Source organism: Pristiophorus japonicus, unplaced genomic scaffold, assembly GCF_044704955.1.
Source record: "Pristiophorus japonicus isolate sPriJap1 unplaced genomic scaffold, sPriJap1.hap1 HAP1_SCAFFOLD_492, whole genome shotgun sequence".
Lineage (NCBI taxonomy): Eukaryota > Metazoa > Chordata > Chondrichthyes > Pristiophoridae > Pristiophorus > Pristiophorus japonicus.
The window spans coordinates 70,376-95,728 of record NW_027254398.1 but is presented as its reverse complement, the minus strand read 5'-3'; the positions used below and the strand labels follow the sequence as shown (position 1 = coordinate 95,728).

Below are 25,353 nucleotides of genomic sequence, written 5' to 3'. Positions count from 1 at the left end.
TATCCCTCAACAGCACCTAAAAACAGATTATTTGGTTATCACATTGCTGTTTGTGGGAGCTTGCTGTGCGCAAATTGGCTGCTACGTTTCCTACATTACAACAGAGACTATACTTCAAAAAGGACTTCATTGGCTGTAAAGCGCTTGGGAACGTCCTGGGGTCGTGAAAGGCGCTATATAAATGCCAGTCTTTTTTTATTTGAAAAGCCAGCTATGTTGCAAAGTTAAGATTAATGTCATTACATTGCCCTATTTCTGTTGGTTCAAGTATCATTGTTTAAATTACAACAGGTGACACTATGATGGGAAATTGATGGGGAGAAGATGCAGTGTTCAATGGCATTAGTGGTATCATCATCATAGGTGGTCCCTCGAAACGAGGAGGACTTGCTTCTGCATGGACCTAGTCGCACATGTATCACAGTGTGGGCTGGTCCGTACCGCCCCTGGGCCACGATCACGATATTAATCGATACCTCAGTCACAGTAAACACAGCTCACACATGCTACTGTAACTGGGGCAATTCCAACAACACACACCTCTTTGACTGGCTTCCAAAAGTTCGCCGCCTGAGAGTCAAACCCCCCCAACCCACCACACGCAATGTGGTGGCAGCTTAACTGAAGACTAAAGCAGCCAAGAACATGGCAGCAACCAGACTGACTATTTCCCAATCGAAACATTTTTAAAGCACTTCCCAGTGCCCAGGCTCTCCCACAGAAAAGTGTACTTAAAAAAAACTGTTAAAGAACTGCACATGCCCCAACACGCCGCACGTTTCTGGTAGTTTTATCAGCAGAAATGCAGAACTGCAATTGTCCAGAGCCACTTTCAAAAGCAACTATGTATTAGAAATGAGACATAGAACGCAAACTCCTGACATTACACCAATGTTGAAACTTCCCAGCTTAAACTCAAACACGTGTGGTATTTCACATTTTGTACCAATACTGGTGTTCAGAGGGATCTGGGTGTCCCTGTACACGAATCACAAAGTTAACATGTAGGTACAGCAAGCAATTAATAAAGCAAATGGTATGCTGGCCTTTATTACAAGAGGATTTGAGTATAAGAGTAAAGACGTCTTACTGCAATTATATCGGGCCCTGGTGAGACCTGGAGTATTGTGTACAGTTTGGGTCTCCTTATCTAAGGAAGGGTATACTTGCCATAGAGGGAGTGCAATGAAGGTTCACCAGACTGATTCCTGGGATGGGGGGATTGTCCTCTGAGGAGCGATTGAGTAGACTAAACTAGACCTATATTTCTCTAGAGTTTAGAAGAATGAGAGGTGATCTCATTGAAACAACATTCTGACAGGGTAGATGCAGGGAGGGTGTTTCCCCCAGGCTGGGGAGTCTAGAACCAGGGGTCACAGTCTCAGAATAAGGGGTCGGCCATTTAGGACCGAGATGAGGAGAAATTTTTTCATTCAGAGGCTGGTGAATCTTTGGAATTCTCTACCCCAGAGAGCTGTGGATGCTCAGTCATTGAGTATATTCAAGACATTTTTACGATTCTATGACAGAGATCAATAGATTTTTGGATATTAAGGGAATCAAGGGATATGGGGATGGGGCAGGAACGTGGAGTTGAGGTCGTAGATCAGCCGTGATCATATTAAATGGTGGAGCAGGCTCGAGGGGCCGAATGGCCGACTCCTGCTCCTATTATGTTCTTATATGCAGAACATTTTAACATAGTCATTATGGATGATGTACCGAGTTTCACACAATACAGAGCATCCCATTGTTGTCAACCGATATACACATTTCAACACGGCGGCTGATGTCCCATGTCATGTACCAAAATATAGCACGTTCCAACATTTCATCAATGTGCAGCAGTCAGACTGCTTGTCCGACATCCAGTTCTGGATGAGCAGAAGCTTTCTCCAATAGAATATTGGGAAGACCGAAGCCATTGTTTTCGGTCCCCACCATAAACTCCGTTCCCCAGCCACTGACTCCATCCCTCTCCCCAACTCCTGTCTGAGGCTGAACCAGACTGTTCGCAACCTTGGTGTCATATTTGACCCTGAAATGAGTTTCCGACCACATATCCGCAGCATAACTAAGACCGCCTATTCCCACCTCCGTAACATCGCCCGTCTCTGCCCTTGCCTCAACTCATCCGCTGCTGAAGCCCTCAACCATGCCTTTGATACCTTCAGACTTTATTCCAATACACTCCTGGCTGGCCTCCCACATTCTACACTACATAAATTTGAGGTCATCCAAAACTCGGCTGCCCTGTGTCCTAACTCGCACCAAGTGCCACTCACCCATCACCCTCTGTGCCCGCTGACCGACATTGGTTCCTGGTTAAGGAATGCCTTGATTTAAAAAATCTCATCCTTGTTTTCAAATCCCTCCATTGCCTCGCCCCTCCCTATCTCTGTGATCTCCTCCAGCCCCACACCTCCACGAGATGTCTGCGTTCCTCCAATTCTGTCCTCTTGAGCATCCCTGATTATAATCAGGGCCTTGGTGAGACCACACCTGGAGTACTGTGTCCAATTTTGGTCTCCTCATCTGAGGAAAGACTTTCTTGCTATTGAGAGAGTGCAGTGAAGGTTCACCAGACTGATTTCTGGGATGGCAGGACTGACATATGAGAGACTGGATCGACTAGGCTTATATTCACTGGAATTTAGAAGAATGAGAGGGGATCTGATAGAAGCATATAAAATTCTGACGGGATTGGACAGGTTAGATGCAGGAAGAATGCTCCCGATGTTGAGGAAGTCCAGAACCAGGGGTCACAGTCCAAGGATAAGGGGTAAGCCATTTAGGACCGAGATGAGGAGAAACTTTTTCACTCAGAGAATTGTGAACCTGTGGAATTCTCTACCACAGAAAGTTGTTGAGGCCAGTTTGTTGGATATATTCAAAAGGGAGTTAGATGTGGCCCTTACAGCTAAAGGGACCAAGGGGTATGGAGAGAAAGCAGGAGTGGGGTACTGAAGTTCCATGATCAGCCATGATCATATTGAATGGCGGTGCAGGCTCGAAGGGCCGAATGGCCCACTCCTGCACCTATTTTCTATGTTTCTATAATCGCTCAAACCATTAGTGGTTGCCTGGCCCCAAGCTCTGGAATTACATCCCTAAATCTCTCCACCTCTCTTTCCTTCTTTAAGATGCTTCTTAAAACCAGTATCTTTGACCAAGCTTTTGGTCACCTGCCCTAATTTCTCCTTTTGTGGCTCGGTGTCAAACTTTTTGTCTTATAACACACTTGAAGGCGCTATATCAATCCACGTTATTGTTGTTGTAGAATACAGTTGCCCCATGAGTATTTATGAGGCACTCTGTCCATCACTGGTCCCTCCTCTTCCTCATTGATATGCTGTCCTTCTGCAGACGGGTAAGATTTCACATGGACGCTGATGACAGCCAGCTCCACCACCTCTCAATCCCTTCATTGCTGCCGCGCTGTCAGACTGATGTCTGGCATCCAGTCTTCGAAGAGTTGTGATTTCCTCCAGCTAAACATTGGGAAGACCATCTTTGATCTCCACTGCAAACTCTGGCTTCACTCCTCCTTCCTGGCACCGTCTCAGCCTGAACCAGACTAGCTGCAGCTTTGGCAGCCGATGTGACCCCGGGTCGAGCTTACAAATGCATATGCTCTGCATCGCAAAGACCGATTATTTCCCGCAATGCTCACCTCCGCCCCTACCTCAGCCCATCTGCTACTGAAACTCTCATCCATGCCTCTGTCACTTTCAAAATGCTATTATTCCAAAGCTCTTATGGCGGGCTCTCACCCTGCACATACTTCAGCTCATCCAAAACTCTGCTGCCCATATCCTATCTCGCCCATCACTGCTATCATTGCAGACCAGCATTACAAACCTCCCCACCGCCGGTACTCCGCTCCTCTGACGCCCTCTCCCCCTTTGCCCCACTATTAGCAGCTGTGCCTTCAGCTGCCTCGGTCTTCTGCTCCTTCCTGAACCCTACCTGCTCTCCACCTCCACTACCTCCTTTGAAACCTGCCTTCAAACCCATCATTTTGACCAAGCTTTTGGTCACACCTCCTAACATCTTTTTTGGCATGGCATCATCCATTTCTCTTCCTCATGCCTCTGTGAAGCGCTTCAGGGGAGGGGATCTCACAGAAACATATAAAATTCTGACGGGACTGGACAGGTTAGATGCAGGAAAAACGTTCCCGATGTTGGGGAAGTCCAGAACCAGGGGTCACAGTCTCAGGATAAGGGGTAAGCCATTTAGGACCGAGATGAGGAGAAACTTCTTCACCCAGAGAGTGGTGAACCTGTGGAATTCTCGACCACAGAAAGTTGTTGGGGCCAGTTCGTTACATACATTCAAAAAGGAGCTCGAGATGTGGTCCTTACGGCTAAAGGGATCAAGGGGTATCAAGAGAAAGCAGGAATGGGGTACTGAAGTTGCATGATCAGCCATGATCTTATTGAATGGCGGTGCAGGCTCAAAGGGCCGAATGGCCTACTCCTGCACCTATTTTCTATGTTTCTACATGTGTCAGCCGTGGCTCAGTGGGTAGCTCCCTCACCCAAGTCAGAAGGTTGTGGATTCAAGTCCCACTCTAGAGACTTGAACACAAAAATCTAGGCTGACACTCCAGCGCAGTGCTGAGGGACTGCTGCACTGTCGGAGGTGCCGTCTTTTGAATGAGGCGTTAAACCGAGTTCCCATCTACTCTCGTAAAAAATCCTGTGGCACTATTTCGAAGACGAGCAGGGGAGTTATCCCCAGTGTCCTGGCCAACATTCATCCCTCAATCAAAATCACTAAAAAACAGATTATCTGGACTTTATCACATTGCTGTTTGTGGGAGCTTGCAGTGTGCAAATTGGCTGCCGTGTTTCCTACATTACAACAGTGACTACACTTCAAAAAGTACTTCATTGGGACGTTCTGCGGACGTGCAAGGCGTTATATAAATGCGATTCTTAATTTCTTTGATAATCCATGTTGCGTACCAACAGAGTATTCCATTACCAGCACTAGAATTGTTGTCGACAGTCTGATGCGATTGTTCAGCTAATACTTGGAGAAATTCTTGAAGTGCTGTAACCTACAAGGCTACGGACCAAGAGCTGGAAAGTGGGATTAGGATGGATAACCTTTTCTCAGCCGGCGCGGACACGATGGGCCGAATAGCCTCCACCTGGGTCATAAATTTCTGTGATTCTACGATGCAAGAACGAGCAAAAACTTTGAAGGGCAAAGCAGATTTGGGAGTTTGACACGCCATGCTGAAATGAGATCATTGTCAGTCACCTTGTCTGTACTGGTGCTGGGTCCTTTTCACCTTTAAGAACCCATTCAAAACTCATTGTTAAATGACTAGGTCATTCACGAATTACTAACCAAAAGTAATACTGAACTAAAGAGTTCGAAGCACTCGGTGCATCTCAGCATTCACAGTTTATAGTTTGCACACAACTATAAGTAAGCATTATAGAAAGGAGGTTTTTGGAAAGTGGAGGTGGTGGAGAATGTGCAGGCACTGAGCAAAGTTGCGTTCATCTGACCTATACCGCTTGTGCTCAGAACAGGAGCAAAGATCTGCAGGTAAACAATTCGACTAAGTTTACTATTGCAAAAGGACTTTGCACTTGCATGCTAATTTACTGAATTTAATGTTAATTTTCCAAGCACAACCACACATCATGGCTAAGTACAGAGTTGCCGGAGTTACTGTAGAGAATGGGCTGAGCACAAGAGGGAATGTGTCATTCAACAGACAAAACAAATTCATTTCCCAATCCCACGTGTCAGAACCCATGGTGTCACCTCCGTCAGTACCAGCTTCCTCCCAGGGCCTGTTCGGACCCACGCACACTGGGGTTTTTGCTGAATGACCTTGGCTACTGCGCAGACACTGGCCAAGAACACCTGAAGATTAGAAATAGTTCAGAAAGTATCGCTGTGCGAGCAGAACGTCTGTCCGTTCAGCTTGTCCCCAAACAGCGGCCCAGGTTCGGCGGGGAGGGGAATAATGACCTATACATCGAGGGTGCTCAAATCAACTGACTGTGCAGGGGGAGCCAGCGGAGTGTGGGAAGGCCAGGGATGGTGAGAGGGCCAGACTTTGCTCAGAGCAGGATGCGGGCCCATGGTACTCTGAATGAGTTTGAGTCGGTGAACGATACAGGTTGGGAGCTGGCTAGGAGACCATTCGAGCTGAGCTTAGGGAAATGAGTGGCGGAGTGAATTAAACCCTAATACGAGCTGGGGTCAAATCCAGTCCAGGCTGTTCACAGAATGGTACGAGAGGCCATTCGGCCCAGCGAGTCTGCGCTGGCTCTTTCGAAGAGTGATCCAGTTAGTCCGACTCCCCCGCTCTTTCCCCGTAACCCTGCGATATATTCTCCTTCAAGTACTTATCCAATTCTCTTTTGAAGGCTGCTATTGAATCTGTATCCACCACCTTTTCAGGCAGTGCATTCTAAATCCTAACCACTCGTTACGTAAAAAAGCTTTTCCCCACGACACCTCTGGTTCTTTTATCAATCACCCTAAATCTGTCTCATCTGGTTACCGACTTTTCAGCCATTGGAAAGTTTCTCCTTATTTACTCGATCCAAATCCTTAAGGATTTTGAACACCTCTATTAAATGTCCTCTTTGCCTTCTCTGCTCTAAGGACAACAACCCCAGCTTCTCCAGTCTATCCACGTAACTGCAATCCCTCAGCCCTGGAACCATTCTCGTAAATCTCCTCTGTGCCCTCTCCAAAGCCTTCACATCCTTCCTACAGCTGTGGGCTGTAAACTTCCTCTGTGCTAGGTACCAAGAGCCCGATGTGAAACAAGTTTGGGCATTCATAATTGTTCCCAGTGGGCATGAGAACAGCAAATAATTGGCAATGTCACTCAAGCACAAAAGAAAGAGAATTTGTGCGTGGAAGTGATTTGGGTGGTAGTGAGGGAGGTGGCCAATGTTGCTTATGTAGGCGTGCGAAGGTTTACTGACTAATCGTGAATAGAGAAATTTGAATACCAAAAGAGATACCTTTGTGAATTCAGACGGTTCAAGCAATTGTATGATGTCAACTGTTTGCACATCAGTGCAGCTCTTTTGCAATATCAGCCTCAGGAATCGCTCCCAGGCAGCGACACTAATAGCATCAAAGCATAGCTTAAACACCAATATTAAAAATGTAAAGAGCAAAATATTACCGAGCTTAATTCTTTGTAAGCTTTTAAAGAAAAACACTACGGTGCTAATACTGAAATATCAACATTAAAAAGAGGCAGGTTTAAAGGAGCATCTTAAAGGAGGAGAGAGGCGGAGAGGTTTAGGGAGGGAGTCCCAGAGCTTAGGACCCAGGCAGCTGAAGGTACAGCCACCAATGGAGTCATAGAAATCAGGGATGCGCAAGAGGGCAGAATTGGAGGAGAGCAGGGATCTCAGAGGGTTGTGCGGCTGGAGGAGGTTACAGAGATAGGGAGGGGTGTAGGGCTGGAGGAGGTTACAGAGATAGGGAGTGGTGTGGGGCTGGAGGGGGTTACAGAGATAGGGAGTGGTGTGGGGCTGGAGGGGGTTACAGAGATAGGGAGGGGTGTAGGGGCTGGAGGGGGTTACAGTGATAGGGAGGGGTGTAGGGGCTGGAGGAGGTTACAGAGATAGGGAGTGGTGTGGGGGCTGGAAGTTACAGAGATAGGGAGGGGTGTGGGGCTGGAGGGGGTTACAGAGATAGGGAGTGGTGTGGGGGCTGGAGGTTACAGAGGTAGGGAGGGGTGTGGGGCTGGAGGAGGTTACAGAGATAGGGAGGGGTGTAGGGGCTGGAAGGGGTTACAGAGATAGGGAGGGATGTAGGGCTGGAGGAGGTTACAGAGATAGGGAGTGGTGTAGGGGCTGGAGGAGGTTACAGAGATAGGGAGGGGTGTAGGGGCTGGAGGAGGTTACAGAGATAGGGAGGGGTGTGGGGCTGGAGGAGGTTACAGAGATAGGGAGTGGTGTGGGGCTGGAGGGGGTTACAGAGATAGGGAGGGGTGTAGGGGCTGGAAGGGGTTACAGAGATAGGGAAGGTGTAGGGGCTGGAGGAGGTTACAGAGATAGGGAGGGGTGTGGGGCTGGAGGGCGTTACAGAGATAGGGAGGGGTGTAGGGGCTGGAGGTTACAGAGATAGGGAGGGGTGTGGGGCTGGCGGAGGTTACAGAGATAGGGAGTGGTGTGGGGGCTGGAGGTTACAGAGATAGGGAGGGGTGTAGGGGCTGGAGGAGGTTACAGAGATAGGGAATGGTGTAGGGGCTGGAGGAGGTTACAGAGATAGGGAGGGGTGTAGGCGCTGGAGGAGGTTACAGAGATAGGGAGGGGTGTGGGGCTGGCGGAGGTTACAGAGATAGGGAAGGTGTAGGGGCTGGAGGAGGTTACAGAGATAGGGAGGGGTGTAGGGGCTGGAGGAGGTTACAGAGATAGGGAGGGGTGTCGGGGCTGGAGGAGGTTACAGAGATAGGGAGGGGTGTAGGGGCTGGAAGGGGTTACAGAGATAGGGAGGGGTGTAGGGCTGGAGGGCGTTACAGAGATAGGGAGGGGTGTAGGGGCTGGAGGGGGTTACAGAGATAGGGAGGGGTGTGGGGGCTGGAGGTTACAGAGGTAGGGAGGGGTGTGGGGCTGGAGGTTACAGAGATAGGGAGGGGTGTGGGGCTGGAGGGGGTTACAGAGATAGGGAGGGGCAAGGCCATGGAGGGATTGGAAAAGGATGAGAGTTTTTAAATCGAGGCGTTGTTTAACCGAGATCTACTGTCGATCAGCGAGCACAGGGGTGATGGGTGAGCAGGCTTGGTGTCAGTTAGGACACGGGCAGCAGAGTTTTGGATGAGCTGAACTCTATATAGTGAGACTCGGGTTTCATTCAGGACTGGCGAACCATGATGATTCCAGGTGTGGGTTCACTGTTCCTTCTCCAGCCTGCAGCCAGAAAGGGCGAATGTTTGCCTGTGAGCCAGACCCAGGCTTCCATGAATTCTGAGCCTGAAGCTGGTGCAGAGCTGAAGTGGGGAAATCGTCTCACACCACTGTGGGATTTAGGGGCCCAAAGCGGGTTACACAGTGCGCAGCGTGGCAAAGTCAAAGTGCTTCTGCATCAGTACAAACTCGTTGTACAAAGGGTTAATGGAGCTTTCGCACAATCCTTGCACATTGGTGTAAAGTCGTCCTAAGATGTAACAAAATATTTTAAATGGCATGAATCGGCCTCAGGGCTCAGTGAATAACTGTGCTGTCGATCGTGTCATTTGCATCCGACAGCTATTTCACAGATTGAGTAGTCGATTGATCCCTTGGAAAACAAATATCGCATTTACCTCCACTGCTGAATACAGAGAAAGTCTGAAACGTCAACTATAAAGCGTGCAGCTGGGTTCAAATTTTCCCGCATGTCCAAAGTTGCTCTCGGGAAGATTTTGAGGCAGGATACTGATCGAATCCGACAAAGATCCTGTTTAAATGCACCATCGGAGGGAGGTCACTACCAGAGAGGCTCATCTTCAGATAATCCTCACATCCCACAAAGCACCACTCAGTGCATTCTCTGAACTGCAGGTATACAGTCTAAGCCACTGATTCCAAACTACTTCTTGTTTGATTCACTGCAGCGATGTGGGCGTCGCTGGCCAGGCCGGCATTTATTGCCCATCCCTAATTGCCCCTTGAGAAGGTGGTGGTGAGCCGCCTTCTTGAGCCGCTGCAGTCCGTGTGGTGAAGGTGCTCCCACAGTGCTGTTAGGGAGGGAGTTCCAGGATTGTGACCCAGCGATGATGAAGGAACGGCCGATATATTTCCAAGTCAGGATGGTGTGTGACTGGGAGGGGAACGTGGAGGTGGTGGTGTTCCCATGCACCTGCTGCCCTTGTCCTTCTAGGGGGTAGAGGTCGCGGGTTTGGGAGGTGCTGCCGAAGAAGCCTTGGCGAGTTGCCACAGTGCATCTTGTAGACGGTGCACACTGCAGCCAGGGGGCGCCGGTGGTGGAGGGAGTGAGTGTTGAAGGTGGTGGATGGGGGGCCCATCAAGTGGGCTGCTTTGTCCTGGGTGTTGTTGGAGCTGCACTCATCCAGGCAAGTGGAGAGTATTCCATCACACTCCTGACTTGTGCCTTGTAGATGGTGAAACGGCTTTGGGGAGTCAGGAGGTGAGACACTCGCCGCAGAATACCCAGCCTCTGACCTGCTGAAGGTGGGGGATTTGGCGATGGTAATGCCGTTGAATGTCAAGGGGCAATGGTTAGACTCTCAGTTGTTGGAGATACTTCAATGTGTTTTCTAAGCAAGTTCTGTTGTGCTTGAGTGATCTCATTGTAAGCAGTGAAGTCAGAAAAAAAGTTAACACCCCCAAGGCTCTCCCTTGGAGAGGTTAGTATTCATTAATAACCCACTGTCACAAGCCAGAATCTACCTGTGCTGATACTTAATATCACCGATTAAACACTCATGCAGATTGATAATAAAATAAAACCAAATACTGGCTTCCAAGATATAGCAAAATCCCAAGATCAGGGACGACTTTCAGTCTACAAGATGCACTGCGGCAACTCGCCAAGGCTTCTTCGGCAGCACCTCCCAAACCCGCGACCTCTACCGCCTAGAAGGACAAGGGCAGCAGGTCCATGGGAACACCACCACCTCCACGTTCCCCTCCCAGTCACACCCCATCCCGACTGGGAAATATATCGGCCGTTCCTTCATCGTCGCTGGGTCACAATCCTGGAACTCCCTCCCTAACAGCACTGTGGGAGCACCTTCACCACACGGACTGCAGCGGTTCAAGAAGGCGGCTCACCACCACCTTCTCAAGGGGCAATTAGGGATGGGCAATAAATGCCGGCCTGGCCAGCGACGCCCACATTCCATGAACAAATTTTAAAAAGGTGAAATTTGGCAATATTTCAATAAATTCACTGTAAGCTGTGAACATAGTATTCGTACTTTTACAGTAATGACGTTTGAGGGATTTTGACCTGAAATGCGTTAACGATTAAAGCCTTCCTACCCTCACCTGTGGCAGTAGTTATAACATTAACCTATTTTATAAATCACACAACACTTATTTTTTAAATTACAGAACTTGTACAGTATTACGACTTAAAACAGTTACGAGCACGACATTGCAAAGAAAAACAAAAAGATTTCAAAAACAAACTTTTAGAACTAACCGATTCTTTGATCGCACTACAATTGTGTAATGAAGGACATGTGGGTTGTTTGATAAATGTACACTCGAGGGACACAATACGTCAAAAACATCTCTTAAAATGCAAGAACTAAAGAGACCAATAGGTCCTGTCAAAAATTAAAGTAACCGTAACAGAATGAGTCCAATGCAGAGGGACCCAAGTGTCTCCAGCACTCCAATACAAACAGCAGCGGGCACAGAAATGATTATTAATTATATCAGGTAAATATAAATCCCAGAAATCAATTTGGAGAATGGCCGTGATTGAAGTTGGCCGCCACATGCTGACAATTCTTTATGACTATTGCACTCGATGTCGAATACCCTTGGCCCACGTGTTGGTGTGAGCAAAAGTCTTTTGTGCAGCAGCCAGCTGATAATCAATTTCTTTCCTTGTTTCATGCTTGGCAACTGCGTGAAAACTGGACACAAACACCCGAGACAGCTGGAAAGCCAGGACTGTGTCACCATATACCGTCAGACATGGAAAGCCAGCATCCATTAAAAATCCTAAAATAAGTAGTGTACACAGCAATATCTTCCGCAAACACAGCCACAGCTTTTTAAAACTCCCATCAAACAATGTGAGGAACATGTTTTGCAGAATATAAAATCTTGGATGTCTCTCCTGCTCTCCCCTTGAGCTAATGATGCTCACTCTAACAGTGACGGCACACGGGTTTAGTTAACACACAAAAAGGAAATCCTTTCAAGAGATAATAATCTATCTGCACAAGCGTCTGAGGTACCAGTTGAATCACAGCACGTCTATCTCCCTGAACCTGTCCCGGTCCTTTCAGTGAGTCTATCAGGACAGACAGGAAGATAAAGGGGAGGAAGGAGGGCAAGATATTTGTTGTGGTAAACAGACAAATTGGAGACTAAATGTTGGCAGAAGACATGAAGGCGGTCCTTGTACCCAGGCCCGAATAACTGTGAGTGACAGGCAGCAAACAAAGAAATGTATCCATGAGACAGAGAGAGAGAGAGGAGCAGAAACACAGAATGAGATAGAACGGCAGAGTGAAATACACAGACAAGCAGAGAAAGAGAGAAAGATAGAGGCACATGGGGACAGAGATACAGCGAGAAAATACAGATAAGGCCAGAAACAGTGGCTTCAATTTTAACCCCCGATGGGCAGGAAGGGATCGGGCGAGGGGGTAAAATCTTAAAATGCGAAATTCTGCCCCCGGCAACCATGACGACGACAACAACTCCGCCTCCGCTAAAAGCAGGCGAGACTGACCGAAGATGCAAAAATCGTCGCCCTATGACGTCATCGGTAGCGAGACAATAATAGCGTCATGGTAGGGGGAGTCCGGCATTGGCTGGTGTCGGGCGGGAGTGCGGGATCAGGCCCGGTCAGCCTCCACGTTCCCGGTCTGTGTCGGGCGGGAGTGTGGGATCAGGCCCAGTCTGTGTCAGGTGGGATTGCGGGATCAGGTCCGGTCAGCCTCCACATTCCCGGTCTGTGTCGGGCGGGAGTGCGGGATCAGGCCCGGTCAGCCTCCACGTTCCCGGTCTGTGTCGGGCGGGCGTGTGGGATCAGGCCCAGTCTGTGTCAGGTGGGATTGCGGGATCAGGTCCGGTCAGCCTCCACATTCCCGGTCTGTGTCGGGCGGGAGTGCGGGATCAGGCCCGGTCAGCCTCCGCGTTGCCTATCTGTTCACGCTCACGGGCAGCCTTCCCGAGCCCCCGTACAAATTAAGGTCACAGAGGCAGATGCGGGCAGAAGCACAGCGAGAGAGAAACCGCAAACAACAGCAGCAAGAGACAGAAACGGGGACAGAGACACAGAGACAGTGGGGGAAACGGACAGAAATAGAAACATTTGAGCCACACAACACAGAAAGAGAGGCAGAATCGTCGTCAAATAAGTCAGTGGCAAGTTGGACCCAAAATTGGCTCGGGAGCAGGAAGCAAAGGGTAATTAACGGTCGATGGGTGTTTTTGTGACTGGATGGCTTTTTCCAGTGGGATTCCGCAGGGCTCAGTACTACGTCCCTTGCTTTTTGTGGGAGTTTAGGAGAACATTTTTTCACCCACAGGGGATCTGGAACTCACTGCCTGAAAGGATGGCAGAAACCCTCATCACGTTTAAAAAGTACTTGAAGTGCCGCAACCTGGAGGGTTACAGACCAAGAGCTGGAAAGTGGGATACGGCTGGATAGCTCTTGGTCGGCCGGCACGGACACGATGGGATGTAAATTTCTATGATTCTATATACAGAGACAGTAAAGTAGAGTAATCTCAAGTGACTCAAATGTACAATAAAGCAGACACCACAGATAACAGGGGACAGCCACAGATAACAACTTGCATTTATATAGCACCTTTCCCGTAGTAAAACGTCCAAAAGGCATTTCACAGGAGCAAATTCAAACAACATTTAACACCGAGTCACATAAGCAGACATTAGGACCGTGATGATAAAAAGCTAGGTTAAAGGGATAGGTTTTAAGTAGCGTTTTAAAGATAGAGACATATACACAGTTAAATTATGACACGGGTATACAAATATAGTGAGACACAGACTGAGAAACAGACGTAGAATTAGACAGAGATACAGAATAAGGGACAGAGTGAGAAAGATGGACAAGTGTATGGTACTGTGAAGGACATAAAGCGAGTGAGCAGGAGAAATAAATGCACACAGAAACAGTTAGATACAGATACCAGCTGTGAGATCCAGTCAAAGCAAAGAGGAACTGGCATAGCGATATGGTAACTGCTGGTTAGAGACAGAAACAGTCACGGTTAGCGTAAAAAAGACTGGAAATGTGATAGACGATGACAGAGTGAGAGACAAGCTGGCAGTCAGGCACAGCCTGGCAGAGAGAGACGCGCAGATGGGCAGAGCGAGACAGACGGGCAGAGCGAGAGACAGACAGACGGGCAGAGCGAGAGACAGACGGGCAGAGAGAGACGCGCAGATGGGCAGAGCGAGACAGACGGGCAGAGCGAGAGACAGACAGACGGGCAGAGCGAGAGACAGACGGGCAGAGAGAGACGCGCAGATGGGCAGAGCGAGACAGACGGGCAGAGCGAGAGACAGACGGGCAGAGCGAGACGCACAGACGGGCAGAGCGTGACAGACGGGCAGAGCGAGACAGACAGACGGGCAGAGCGAGAGACAGACAGATGGGCAGAGCGAGACGCACAGACGGGCAGAGCGAGACGCACAGACGGGCAAAGCGAGAGACAGACAGACGGGCAGAGCGAGAGACAGACAGATGGGCAGAGCGAGACAGAGACGGGCAGAGCGAGACGCACAGACGGGCAGAGCAAGACGCACAGACGGGCAGAGTGAGAGACAGACAGACGGGCAGAGTGAGACAGACAGACGGGCAGAGTGAGAGACAGACAGACGGGCAGAGTGAGACAGACAGACGGGCAGAGTGAGAGACAGACAGACGGGCAGAGTGAGAGACAGACAGACGGGCAGAGTGAGACAGACAGACGGGCAGAGCGAGACAGACAGACGGGCAGAGCGAGACAGACAGACGGGCAGAGCGAGACAGACAGACGGGCAGAGTGAGAGACAGACAGACGGGCAGAGCGAGACAGACAGACGGGCAGAGTGAGACAGACGGGCAGAGTGAGACAGACAGACGGGCAGAGTGAGACAGACAGATGGGCAGAGTGAGAGACAGACAGACGGGCAGAGTGAGACAGACAGACGGGCAGAGTGAGAGACAGACAGACGGGCAGAGTGAGAGACAGACAGACGGGCAGAGTGAAACAGACAGACGGGCAGAGTGAGACAGACAGACGGGCAGAGTGAGACAGACAGACGGGCAGAGCGAGAGACAGACAGACGGGCAGAGCGAGAGACAGACAGACGGGCAGAGTGAGACAGACAGACGGGCAGAGTGAGAGACAGACAGACGGGCAGAGCGAGAGACAGACAGACGGGCAGAGTGAGACAGACAGACGGGCAGAGCGAGAGACAGACAGACGGGCAGAGTGAGACAGACAGACGGGCAGAGTGAGAGACAGACAGACGGGCAGAGCGACAGACAGACAGACGGGCAGAGTGAGACAGACAGACGGGCAGAGTGAGACAGACAGACGGGCAGAGTGAGACAGACAGACGGGCAGAGTGAGAGACAGACAGACGGGCAGAGCGAGAGACAGACAGACGGGCAGAGTGAGACAGACAGACAGACGGGCAGAGTGAGAGACAGACAGACGGGCAGAGTGAGACAGACAGACAGACGGGCAGAGCGAGAGACAGACAGACGGGCAGAGTGAGACAGACAGACGGGCAGAGTGAGAGACAGACAGACGGGCAGAGCGAGAGACAGACAGACGGGCAGAGTGAGACAGACAGACGGGCAGAGCGAGAGACAGACAGACGGGCAGAGTGAGACAGACAGACGGGCAGAGCGAGAGACAGACAGACGGGCAGAGTGAGACAGACAGACGGGCAGAGTGAGACAGACAGACGGGCAGAGCGAGAGACAGACAGACGGGCAGAGTGAGAGACAGACAGACGGGCAGAGTGAGACAGACAGACAGACAGACAGACGGGCAGAGCGAGAGACAGACAGACGGGCAGAGCGAGAGACAGACAGACGGGCAGAGCGAGAGACAGACAGACGGGCTGAGTGAGACAGACAGACGGGCAGAGTGAGAGACAGACAGACGGGCAGAGCGAGAGACAGACAGACGGGCAGAGTGAGACAGACAGACGGGCAGAGCGAGAGACAGACAGACGGGCAGAGTGAGACAGACAGACGGGCAGAGTGAGAGACAGACAGACGGGCAGAGCGAGAGACAGACAGACGGGCAGAGTGAGACAGACAGACGGGCAGAGTGAGACAGACAGACGGGCAGAGCGAGAGACAGACAGACGGGCAGAGCGAGAGACAGACAGACGGGCAGAGTGAGACAGACAGACGGGCAGAGCGAGAGACAGACAGACGGGCAGAGTGAGACAGACAGACGGGCAGAGCGAGACAGACAGACGGGCAGAGCGAGAGACAGACAGACGGGCAGAGTGAGACAGACAGACGGGCAGAGCGAGAGACAGACAGACGGGCAGAGTGAGACAGACAGACGGGCAGAGCGAGAGACAGACAGACGGGCAGAGTGAGAGACAGACAGACGGGCAGAGTGAGACAGACAGACAGACGGGCAGAGCGAGAGACAGACAGACGGGCAGAGCGAGAGACAGACAGACGGGCAGAGCGAGAGACAGACAGACGGGCTGAGTGAGACAGACAGACGGGCAGAGTGAGAGACAGACAGACGGGCAGAGCGAGAGACAGACAGACGGGCAGAGTGAGACAGACAGACGGGCAGAGCGAGAGACAGACAGACGGGCAGAGTGAGACAGACAGACGGGCAGAGTGAGACAGACAGACGGGCAGAGCGAGAGACAGACAGACGGGCAGAGCGAGAGACAGACAGACGGGCAGAGTGAGACAGACAGACGGGCAGAGCGAGAGACAGACAGACGGGCAGAGTGAGAGACAGACAGACGGGCAGAGCGAGAGACAGACAGACGGGCAGAGTGAGACAGACAGACGGGCAGAGCGAGAGACAGACAGACGGGCAGAGTGAGAGACAGACAGACGGGCAGAGTGAGACAGACAGACAGACGGGCAGAGCGAGAGACAGACAGACGGGCAGAGTGAGACAGACAGATGGGCAGAGTGAGAGACAGACAGACGGGCAGAGTGAGACAGACAGACGGGCAGAGTGAGAGACAGACAGACGGGCAGAGCGAGAGTCAGACAGACGGGCAGAGTGAGACAGACAGACGGGCAGAGCGAGAGACAGACAGACGGGCAGAGTGAGACAGACAGACGGGCAGAGCGAGAGACAGACAGACGGGCAGAGTGAGACAGACAGACGGGCAGAGCGAGAGACAGACAGACGGGCAGAGTGAGAGACAGACAGACGGGCAGAGTGAGACAGACAGACGGGCAGAGCGAGAGACAGACAGACGGGCAGAGTGAGACAGACAGACGGGCAGAGCGAGAGACAGACAGACGGGCAGAGTGAGAGACAGACAGACGGGCAGAGTGAGACAGACAGACAGACGGGCAGAGCGAGAGACAGACAGACGGGCAGAGTGAGACAGACAGACGGGCAGAGTGAGAGACAGACAGACGGGCAGAGTGAGACAGACAGACGGGCAGAGTGAGAGACAGACAGACGGGCAGAGCGAGAGACAGACAGACGGGCAGAGTGAGACAGACAGACGGGCAGAGCGAGAGACAGACAGACGGGCAGAGCGAGAGACAGACAGACGGGCAGAGTGAGAGACAGACAGACGGGCAGAGCGAGAGACAGACAGACGGGCAGAGTGAGACAGACAGACGGGCAGAGTGAGACAGACAGACGGGCAGAGCGAGAGACAGACAGACGGGCAGAGTGAGACAGACAGACGGGCAGAGCGAGAGACAGACAGACGGGCAGAGTGAGAGACAGACAGACGGGCAGAGTGAGACAGACAGACAGACGGGCAGAGCGAGAGACAGACAGACAGAGTGAGAGACAGACAGACGGGCAGAGCGAGACAGACAGACGGGCAGAGCGAGAGACAGACAGACGGGCAGAGCGAGAGACAGACAGACGGGCAGAGTGAGACAGACAGACGGGCAGAGCGAGAGACAGACAGACGGGCAGAGTGAGACAGACAGACGGGCAGAGCGAGAGACAGACAGACGGGCAGAGTGAGACAGACAGACGGGCAGAGCGAGAGACAGACAGACGGGCAGAGTGAGAGACAGACAGACGGGCAGAGTGAGACAGACAGACAGACGGGCAGAGCGAGAGACAGACAGACGGGCAGAGTGAGAGACAGACAGACGGGCAGAGCGAGACAGACAGACGGGCAGAGCGAGAGACAGACAGACGGGCAGAGCGAGAGACAGACAGACGGGCAGAGTGAGACAGACAGACGGGCAGAGCGAGAGACAGACAGACGGGCAGAGTGAGACAGACAGACGGGCAGAGCGAGAGACAGACAGACGGGCAGAGTGAGACAGACAGACGGGCAGAGCGAGAGACAGACAGACGGGCAGAGTGAGAGACAGACAGACGGGCAGAGTGAGACAGACAGACAGACGGGCAGAGCGAGAGACAGACAGACGGGCAGAGTGAGAGACAGACAGATGGGCAGAGCGAGACAGACAGACGGGCAGAGTGAGACAGACAGACAGACGGGCAGAGTGAGAGACAGACAGACGGGCAGAGCGAGAGACAGACAGACGGGCAGAGTGAGACAGACAGACGGGCAGAGCGAGAGACAGACAGACGGGCAGAGTGAGACAGACAGACGGGCAGAGCGAGAGACAGACAGACGGGCAGAGTGAGAGACAGACAGACGGGCAGAGTGAGACAGACAGACAGACGGGCAGAGCGAGAGACAGACAGACGGGCAGAGTGAGAGACAGACAGACGGGCAGAGCGAGACAGACAGACGGGCAGAGTGAGACAGACAGACAGACGGGCAGAGTGAGAGACAGACAGACGGGCAGAGTGAGAGACAGACAGACGGGCAGAGTGAGACAGACAGACGGGCAGAGCGAGAGACAGACAGACGGGCAGAGTGAGACAGACAGACAGACGGGCAGAGCGAGAGACAGACAGACGGGCAGAGCGAGAGACAGACAGACGGGCAGAGTGAGAGACAGACAGACGGGCAGAGCGAGACAGACAGACGGGCAGAGTGAGACAGACAGACAGACGGGCAGAGTGAGAGACAGACAGACGGGCAGAGTGAGAGACAGACAGACGGGCAGAGTGAGACAGACAGACGGGCAGAGCGAGAGACAGACAGACGGGCAGAGTGAGACAGACAGACAGACGGGCAGAGCGAGAGACAGACAGACGGGCAGAGTGAGAGACAGACAGACGGGCAGAGTGAGAGACAGACAGACGGGCAGAGTGAGACAGACAGACAGACGGGCAGAGCGAGAGACAGACAGACGGGCAGAGTGAGACAGACAGACAGACGGGCAGAGTGAGAGACAGACAGACGGGCAGAGCGAGAGACAGACAGACGGGCAGAGTGAGACAGACAGACAGACGGGCAGAGCGAGAGACAGACAGACGGGCAGAGCGAGAGACAGACAGACGGGCAGAGCGAGAGACAGACAGACGGGCAGAGTGAGACAGACAGACAGACGGGCAGAGCGAGAGACAGACAGACGGGCAGAGCGAGAGACAGACAGACGGGCAGAGTGAGACAGACAGACAGACGGGCAGAGCGAGAGACAGACAGACGGGCAGAGTGAGAGACAGACAGACGGGCAGAGTGAGACAGACAGACGGGCAGAGTGAGACAGACAGACAGACGGGCAGAGCGAGAGACAGACAGACGGGCAGAGTGAGACAGACAGACAGACGGGCAGAGCGAGAGACAGACAGACGGGCAGAGTGAGAGACAGACAGACGGGCAGAGTGAGACAGACAGACGGGCAGAGTGAGACAGACAGACAGACGGGCAGAGCGAGAGACAGACAGACGGGCAGAGTGAGACAGACAGACAGACGGGCAGAGCGAGAGACAGACAGACGGGCAGAGCGAGAGACAGACAGACGGGCAGAGTGAGACAGACAGACAGACGGGCAGAGCGAGAGACAGACAGACGGGCAGAGTGAGAGACAGACAGACGGGCAGAGCGAGAGACAGACAGACGGGCAGAGTGAGACAGACAGACGGGCAGAGCGAGAGACAGACAGACGGGCAGAGTGAGACAGACAGACGGGCAGAGCGAGAGACAGACAGACGGGCAGAGTGAGACAGACAGACAGACGGGCAGAGCGAGAGACAGACAGACGGGCAGAGCGAGAGACAGACAGACGGGCAGAGTGAGAGACAGACAGACGGGCAGAGTGAGACAGACAGACGGGCAGAGCGAGAGACAGACAGACGGGCAGAGTGGGACAGACAGACAGACGGGCAGAGCGAGAGACAGACAGACGGGCAGAGTGAGAGACAGACAGACGGGCAGAGTGAGAGACAGACAGACGGGCAGAGTGAGACAGACAGACAGACGGGCAGAGCGAGAGACAGACAGACGGGCAGAGTGAGACAGACAGACAGACGGGCAGAGTGAGAGACAGACAGACGGGCAGAGCGAGAGACAGACAGACGGGCAGAGTGAGACAGACAGACAGACGGGCAGAGCGAGAGACAGACAGACGGGCAGAGCGAGAGACAGACAGACGGGCAGAGCGAGAGACAGACAGACGGGCAGAGTGAGACAGACAGACAGACGGGCAGAGCGAGAGACAGACAGACGGGCAGAGCGAGAGACAGACAGACGGGCAGAGTGAGACAGACAGACAGACGGGCAGAGCGAGAGACAGACAGACGGGCAGAGTGAGAGACAGACAGACGGGCAGAGTGAGACAGACAGACGGGCAGAGCGAGAGACAGACAGACGGGCAGAGTGAGACAGACAGACAGACGGGCAGAGCGAGAGACAGACAGACGGGCAGAGTGAGAGACAGACAGACGGGCAGAGTGAGAGACAGACAGACGGGCAGAGTGAGACAGACAGACAGACGGGCAGAGCGAGAGACAGACAGACGGGCAGAGTGAGACAGACAGACAGACGGGCAGAGTGAGAGACAGACAGACGGGCAGAGCGAGAGACAGACAGACGGGCAGAGTGAGACAGACAGACAGACGGGCAGAGCGAGAGACAGACAGACGGGCAGAGCGAGAGACAGACAGACGGGCAGAGCGAGAGACAGACAGACGGGCAGAGTGAGACAGACAGACAGACGGGCAGAGCGAGAGACAGACAGACGGGCAGAGCGAGAGACAGACAGACGGGCAGAGTGAGACAGACAGACAGACGGGCAGAGCGAGAGACAGACAGACGGGCAGAGTGAGAGACAGACAGACGGGCAGAGTGAGACAGACAGACGGGCAGAGTGAGACAGACAGACAGACGGGCAGAGCGAGAGACAGACAGACGGGCAGAGTGAGACAGACAGACAGACGGGCAGAGCGAGAGACAGACAGACGGGCAGAGCGAGAGACAGACAGACGGGCAGAGTGAGACAGACAGACAGACGGGCAGAGCGAGAGACAGACAGACGGGCAGAGTGAGAGACAGACAGACGGGCAGAGTGAGACAGACAGACGGGCAGAGTGAGACAGACAGACAGACGGGCAGAGCGAGAGACAGACAGACGGGCAGAGTGAGACAGACAGACAGACGGGCAGAGCGAGAGACAGACAGACGGGCAGAGCGAGAGACAGACAGACGGGCAGAGTGAGACAGACAGACAGACGGGCAGAGCGAGAGACAGACAGACGGGCAGAGTGAGAGACAGACAGACGGGCAGAGCGAGAGACAGACAGACGGGCAGAGTGAGACAGACAGACGGGCAGAGCGAGAGACAGACAGACGGGCAGAGTGAGACAGACAGACGGGCAGAGCGAGAGACAGACAGACGGGCAGAGTGAGACAGACAGACAGACGGGCAGAGCGAGAGACAGACAGACGGGCAGAGCGAGAGACAGACAGACGGGCAGAGTGAGAGACAGACAGACGGGCAGAGTGAGACAGACAGACGGGCAGAGCGAGAGACAGACAGACGGGCAGAGTGAGACAGACAGACAGACGGGCAGAGCGAGAGACAGACAGACGGGCAGAGTGAGAGACAGACAGACGGGCAGAGTGAGAGACAGACAGACGGGCAGAGTGAGACAGACAGACAGACGGGCAGAGCGAGAGACAGACAGACGGGCAGAGTGAGACAGACAGACAGACGGGCAGAGTGAGAGACAGACAGACGGGCAGAGCGAGAGACAGACAGACGGGCAGAGTGAGACAGACAGACAGACGGGCAGAGCGAGAGACAGACAGACGGGCAGAGCGAGAGACAGACAGACGGGCAGAGCGAGAGACAGACAGACGGGCAGAGTGAGACAGACAGACAGACGGGCAGAGCGAGAGACAGACAGACGGGCAGAGCGAGAGACAGACAGACGGGCAGAGTGAGACAGACAGACGGGCAGAGCGAGAGACAGACAGACGGGCAGAGTGAGAGACAGACAGACGGGCAGAGTGAGACAGACAGACGGGCAGAGCGAGAGACAGACAGACGGGCAGAGTGAGACAGACAGACGGGCAGAGTGAGACAGACAGACAGACGGGCAGAGCGAGAGACAGACAGACGGGCAGAGTGAGAGACAGACAGACGGGCAGAGTGAGACAGACAGACGGGCAGAGCGAGAGACAGACAGACGGGCAGAGTGAGACAGACAGACGGGCAGAGTGAGACAGACAGACAGACGGGCAGAGCGAGAGACAGACAGACGGGCAGAGTGAGACAGACAGACAGACGGGCAGAGCGAGAGACAGACAGACGGGCAGAGCGAGAGACAGACAGACGGGCAGAGTGAGACAGACAGACAGACGGGCAGAGCGAGAGACAGACAGACGGGCAGAGTGAGAGACAGACAGACGGGCAGAGTGAGACAGACAGACGGGCAGAGTGAGACAGACAGACAGACGGGCAGAGCGAGAGACAGACAGACGGGCAGAGTGAGACAGACAGACAGACGGGCAGAGCGAGAGACAGACAGACGGGCAGAGCGAGAGACAGACAGACGGGCAGAGTGAGACAGACAGACAGACGGGCAGAGCGAGAGACAGACAGACGGGCAGAGTGAGAGACAGACAGACGGGCAGAGCGAGAGACAGACAGACGGGCAGAGTGAGACAGACAGACGGGCAGAGCGAGAGACAGACAGACGGGCAGAGTGAGACAGACAGACGGGCAGAGCGAGAGACAGACAGACGGGCAGAGTGAGACAGACAGACAGACGGGCAGAGTGAGACAGACAGACAGACGGGCAGAGTGAGAGACAGACAGACGGGCAGAGTGAGAGACAGACAGACGGGCAGAGTGAGACAGACAGACGGGCAGAGTGAGACAGACAGACAGACGGGCAGAGCGAGAGACAGACAGACGGGCAGAGTGAGACAGACAGACAGACGGGCAGAGCGAGAGACAGACAGACGGGCAGAGCGAGAGACAGACAGACGGGCAGAGTGAGACAGACAGACGGGCAGAGCGAGAGACAGACAGACGGGCAGAGTGAGAGACAGACAGACGGGCAGAGTGAGACAGACAGACGGGCAGAGTGAGACAGACAGACAGACGGGCAGAGCGAGAGACAGACAGACGGGCAGAGTGAGACAGACAGACAGACGGGCAGAGCGAGAGACAGACAGACGGGCAGAGCGAGAGACAGACAGACGGGCAGAGTGAGACAGACAGACAGACGGGCAGAGCGAGAGACAGACAGACGGGCAGAGTGAGAGACAGACAGACGGGCAGAGCGAGAGACAGACAGACGGGCAGAGCGAGAGACAGACAGACGGGCAGAGTGAGACAGACAGACGGGCAGAGCGAGAGACAGACAGACGGGCAGAGTGAGACAGACAGACAGACGGGCAGAGTGAGACAGACAGACAGACGGGCAGAGCGAGAGACAGACAGACGGGCAGAGTGAGACAGACAGACGGGCAGAGCGAGAGACAGACAGACGGGCAGAGTGAGACAGACAGACAGACGGGCAGAGCGAGAGACAGACAGACGGGCAGAGTGAGAGACAGACAGACGGGCAGAGCGAGAGACAGACAGACGGGCAGAGCGAGAGACAGACAGACGGGCAGAGTGAGACAGACAGACGGGCAGAGCGAGAGACAGACAGACGGGCAGAGTGAGACAGACAGACAGACGGGCAGAGCGAGAGACAGACAGACGGGCAGAGCGAGAGACAGACAGACGGGCAGAGCGAGAGACAGACAGACGGGCAGAGCGAGAGACAGACAGACGGGCAGAGCGAGAGACAGACAGACGGGCAGAGCGAGAGACAGACAGACGGGCAGAGTGAGAGACAGACAGACGGGCAGAGTGAGAGACAGACAGACGGGCAGAGTGAGACAGACAGACGGGCAGAGCGAGAGACAGACAGACGGGCAGAGTGAGAGACAGACAGACGGGCAGAGCGAGACAGACAGACGGGCAGAGCGAGAGACAGACAGACGGGCAGAGCGAGAGACAGACAGACGGGCAGAGTGAGAGACAGACAGATGGGCAGAGCGAGAGACAGACAGACGGGCAGAGTGAGAGACAGACAGACGGGCAGAGTGAGACAGACAGACGGGCAGAGTGAGAGACAGACAGACGGGCAGAGCGAGAGACAGACAGACGGGCAGAGCGAGAGACAGACAGACGGGCAGAGTGAGACAGACAGACGGGCAGAGTGAGAGACAGACAGACGGGCAGAGCGAGAGACAGACAGACGGGCAGAGTGAGAGACAGACAGACGGGCAGAGCGAGACAGACAGACAGACGGGCAGAGCGAGAGACCTGGTGTCGGGGGGGGGTCTGGTGTCTGTGTCTGGGGCACAATAGTGGACCCGCCTGTCACTCCCTCTCCCTGTCTGTCACACTCTCTCTAACCCCCTCACACTCCCTCACTCTATCACTGTCTCTCCTTCACTCCGTCCCTTTCACACTCCCTCTCTCCCTTCCACTCTCCTTCACTCCCTCACTGCCCCATCACCCACACCCCTCACTCCCTCACACACACCCGCTCCCTCCCTCCCTCCCTCCCTCCCTCACTCTCTCTCCCTCCCTCACTCCCTCCCTCCCTCACACACTCACTCCCTCACCCTCCCTCACACACCTGGGCACACAGCTGGGTGACGACCTGTCGATCTCCCAGGTGGCGAACAGGTTCATGGGCAGGGGTCTGGGCCCCAGGGCGCCGCGGGCCCGCTCCCGCTCCCGCTCGGCCATCATCAGCATCCCGCTCCGCTCCGCTCCGCTCCCTCTCTCTCTCTGTCTCCCGCTCCCGGCCGGCTGGCGGCGCGCGCTCACACTCCGGGCTCGGGGGCGCGCCGCGCCGCGCCTGCTCGCTCCCTCCCTCCCACGGCCGCGCGCCACCGCCGGACACTGCGCCTGCGCGGCGCCTGTGCACCCGGAGCGCGCCCAACGGCCGCCCACTCACTAACCCCGCCCATTCCCGGGCCCCGCCCACTCACTAACCCCGCCCATTCCCGGGCCCCGCCCACTCACTAACCCCGCCCATTCCCGGGCCCCGCCCACTCACTAACCCCGCCCATTCCCGGGCCCCGCCCACTCACTAACCCCGCCCCTCGCCCCATGCCCACTCACTAACCCCG

The 25,353-nt window shown here is 54.1% G+C and overlaps 1 protein-coding gene across 1 annotated transcript in view; it reads right to left on the bottom strand.

Annotated features, from left to right (window-relative positions):
• LOC139253527 (phosphofurin acidic cluster sorting protein 2-like) overlaps nt 1-25,043 on the bottom strand; it is a 378,350-nt gene extending 353,307 nt beyond the window's left edge. The window contains exon 1 of the mRNA XM_070873492.1: nt 24,855-25,043. Coding sequence (XP_070729593.1) covers nt 24,855-24,976 — 122 coding nt within the window. The 5' untranslated portion in view covers nt 24,977-25,043. The remainder of the gene's footprint in view (nt 1-24,854) is intronic.
• Nucleotides 25,044-25,353: the final 310 nt, after the last annotated feature.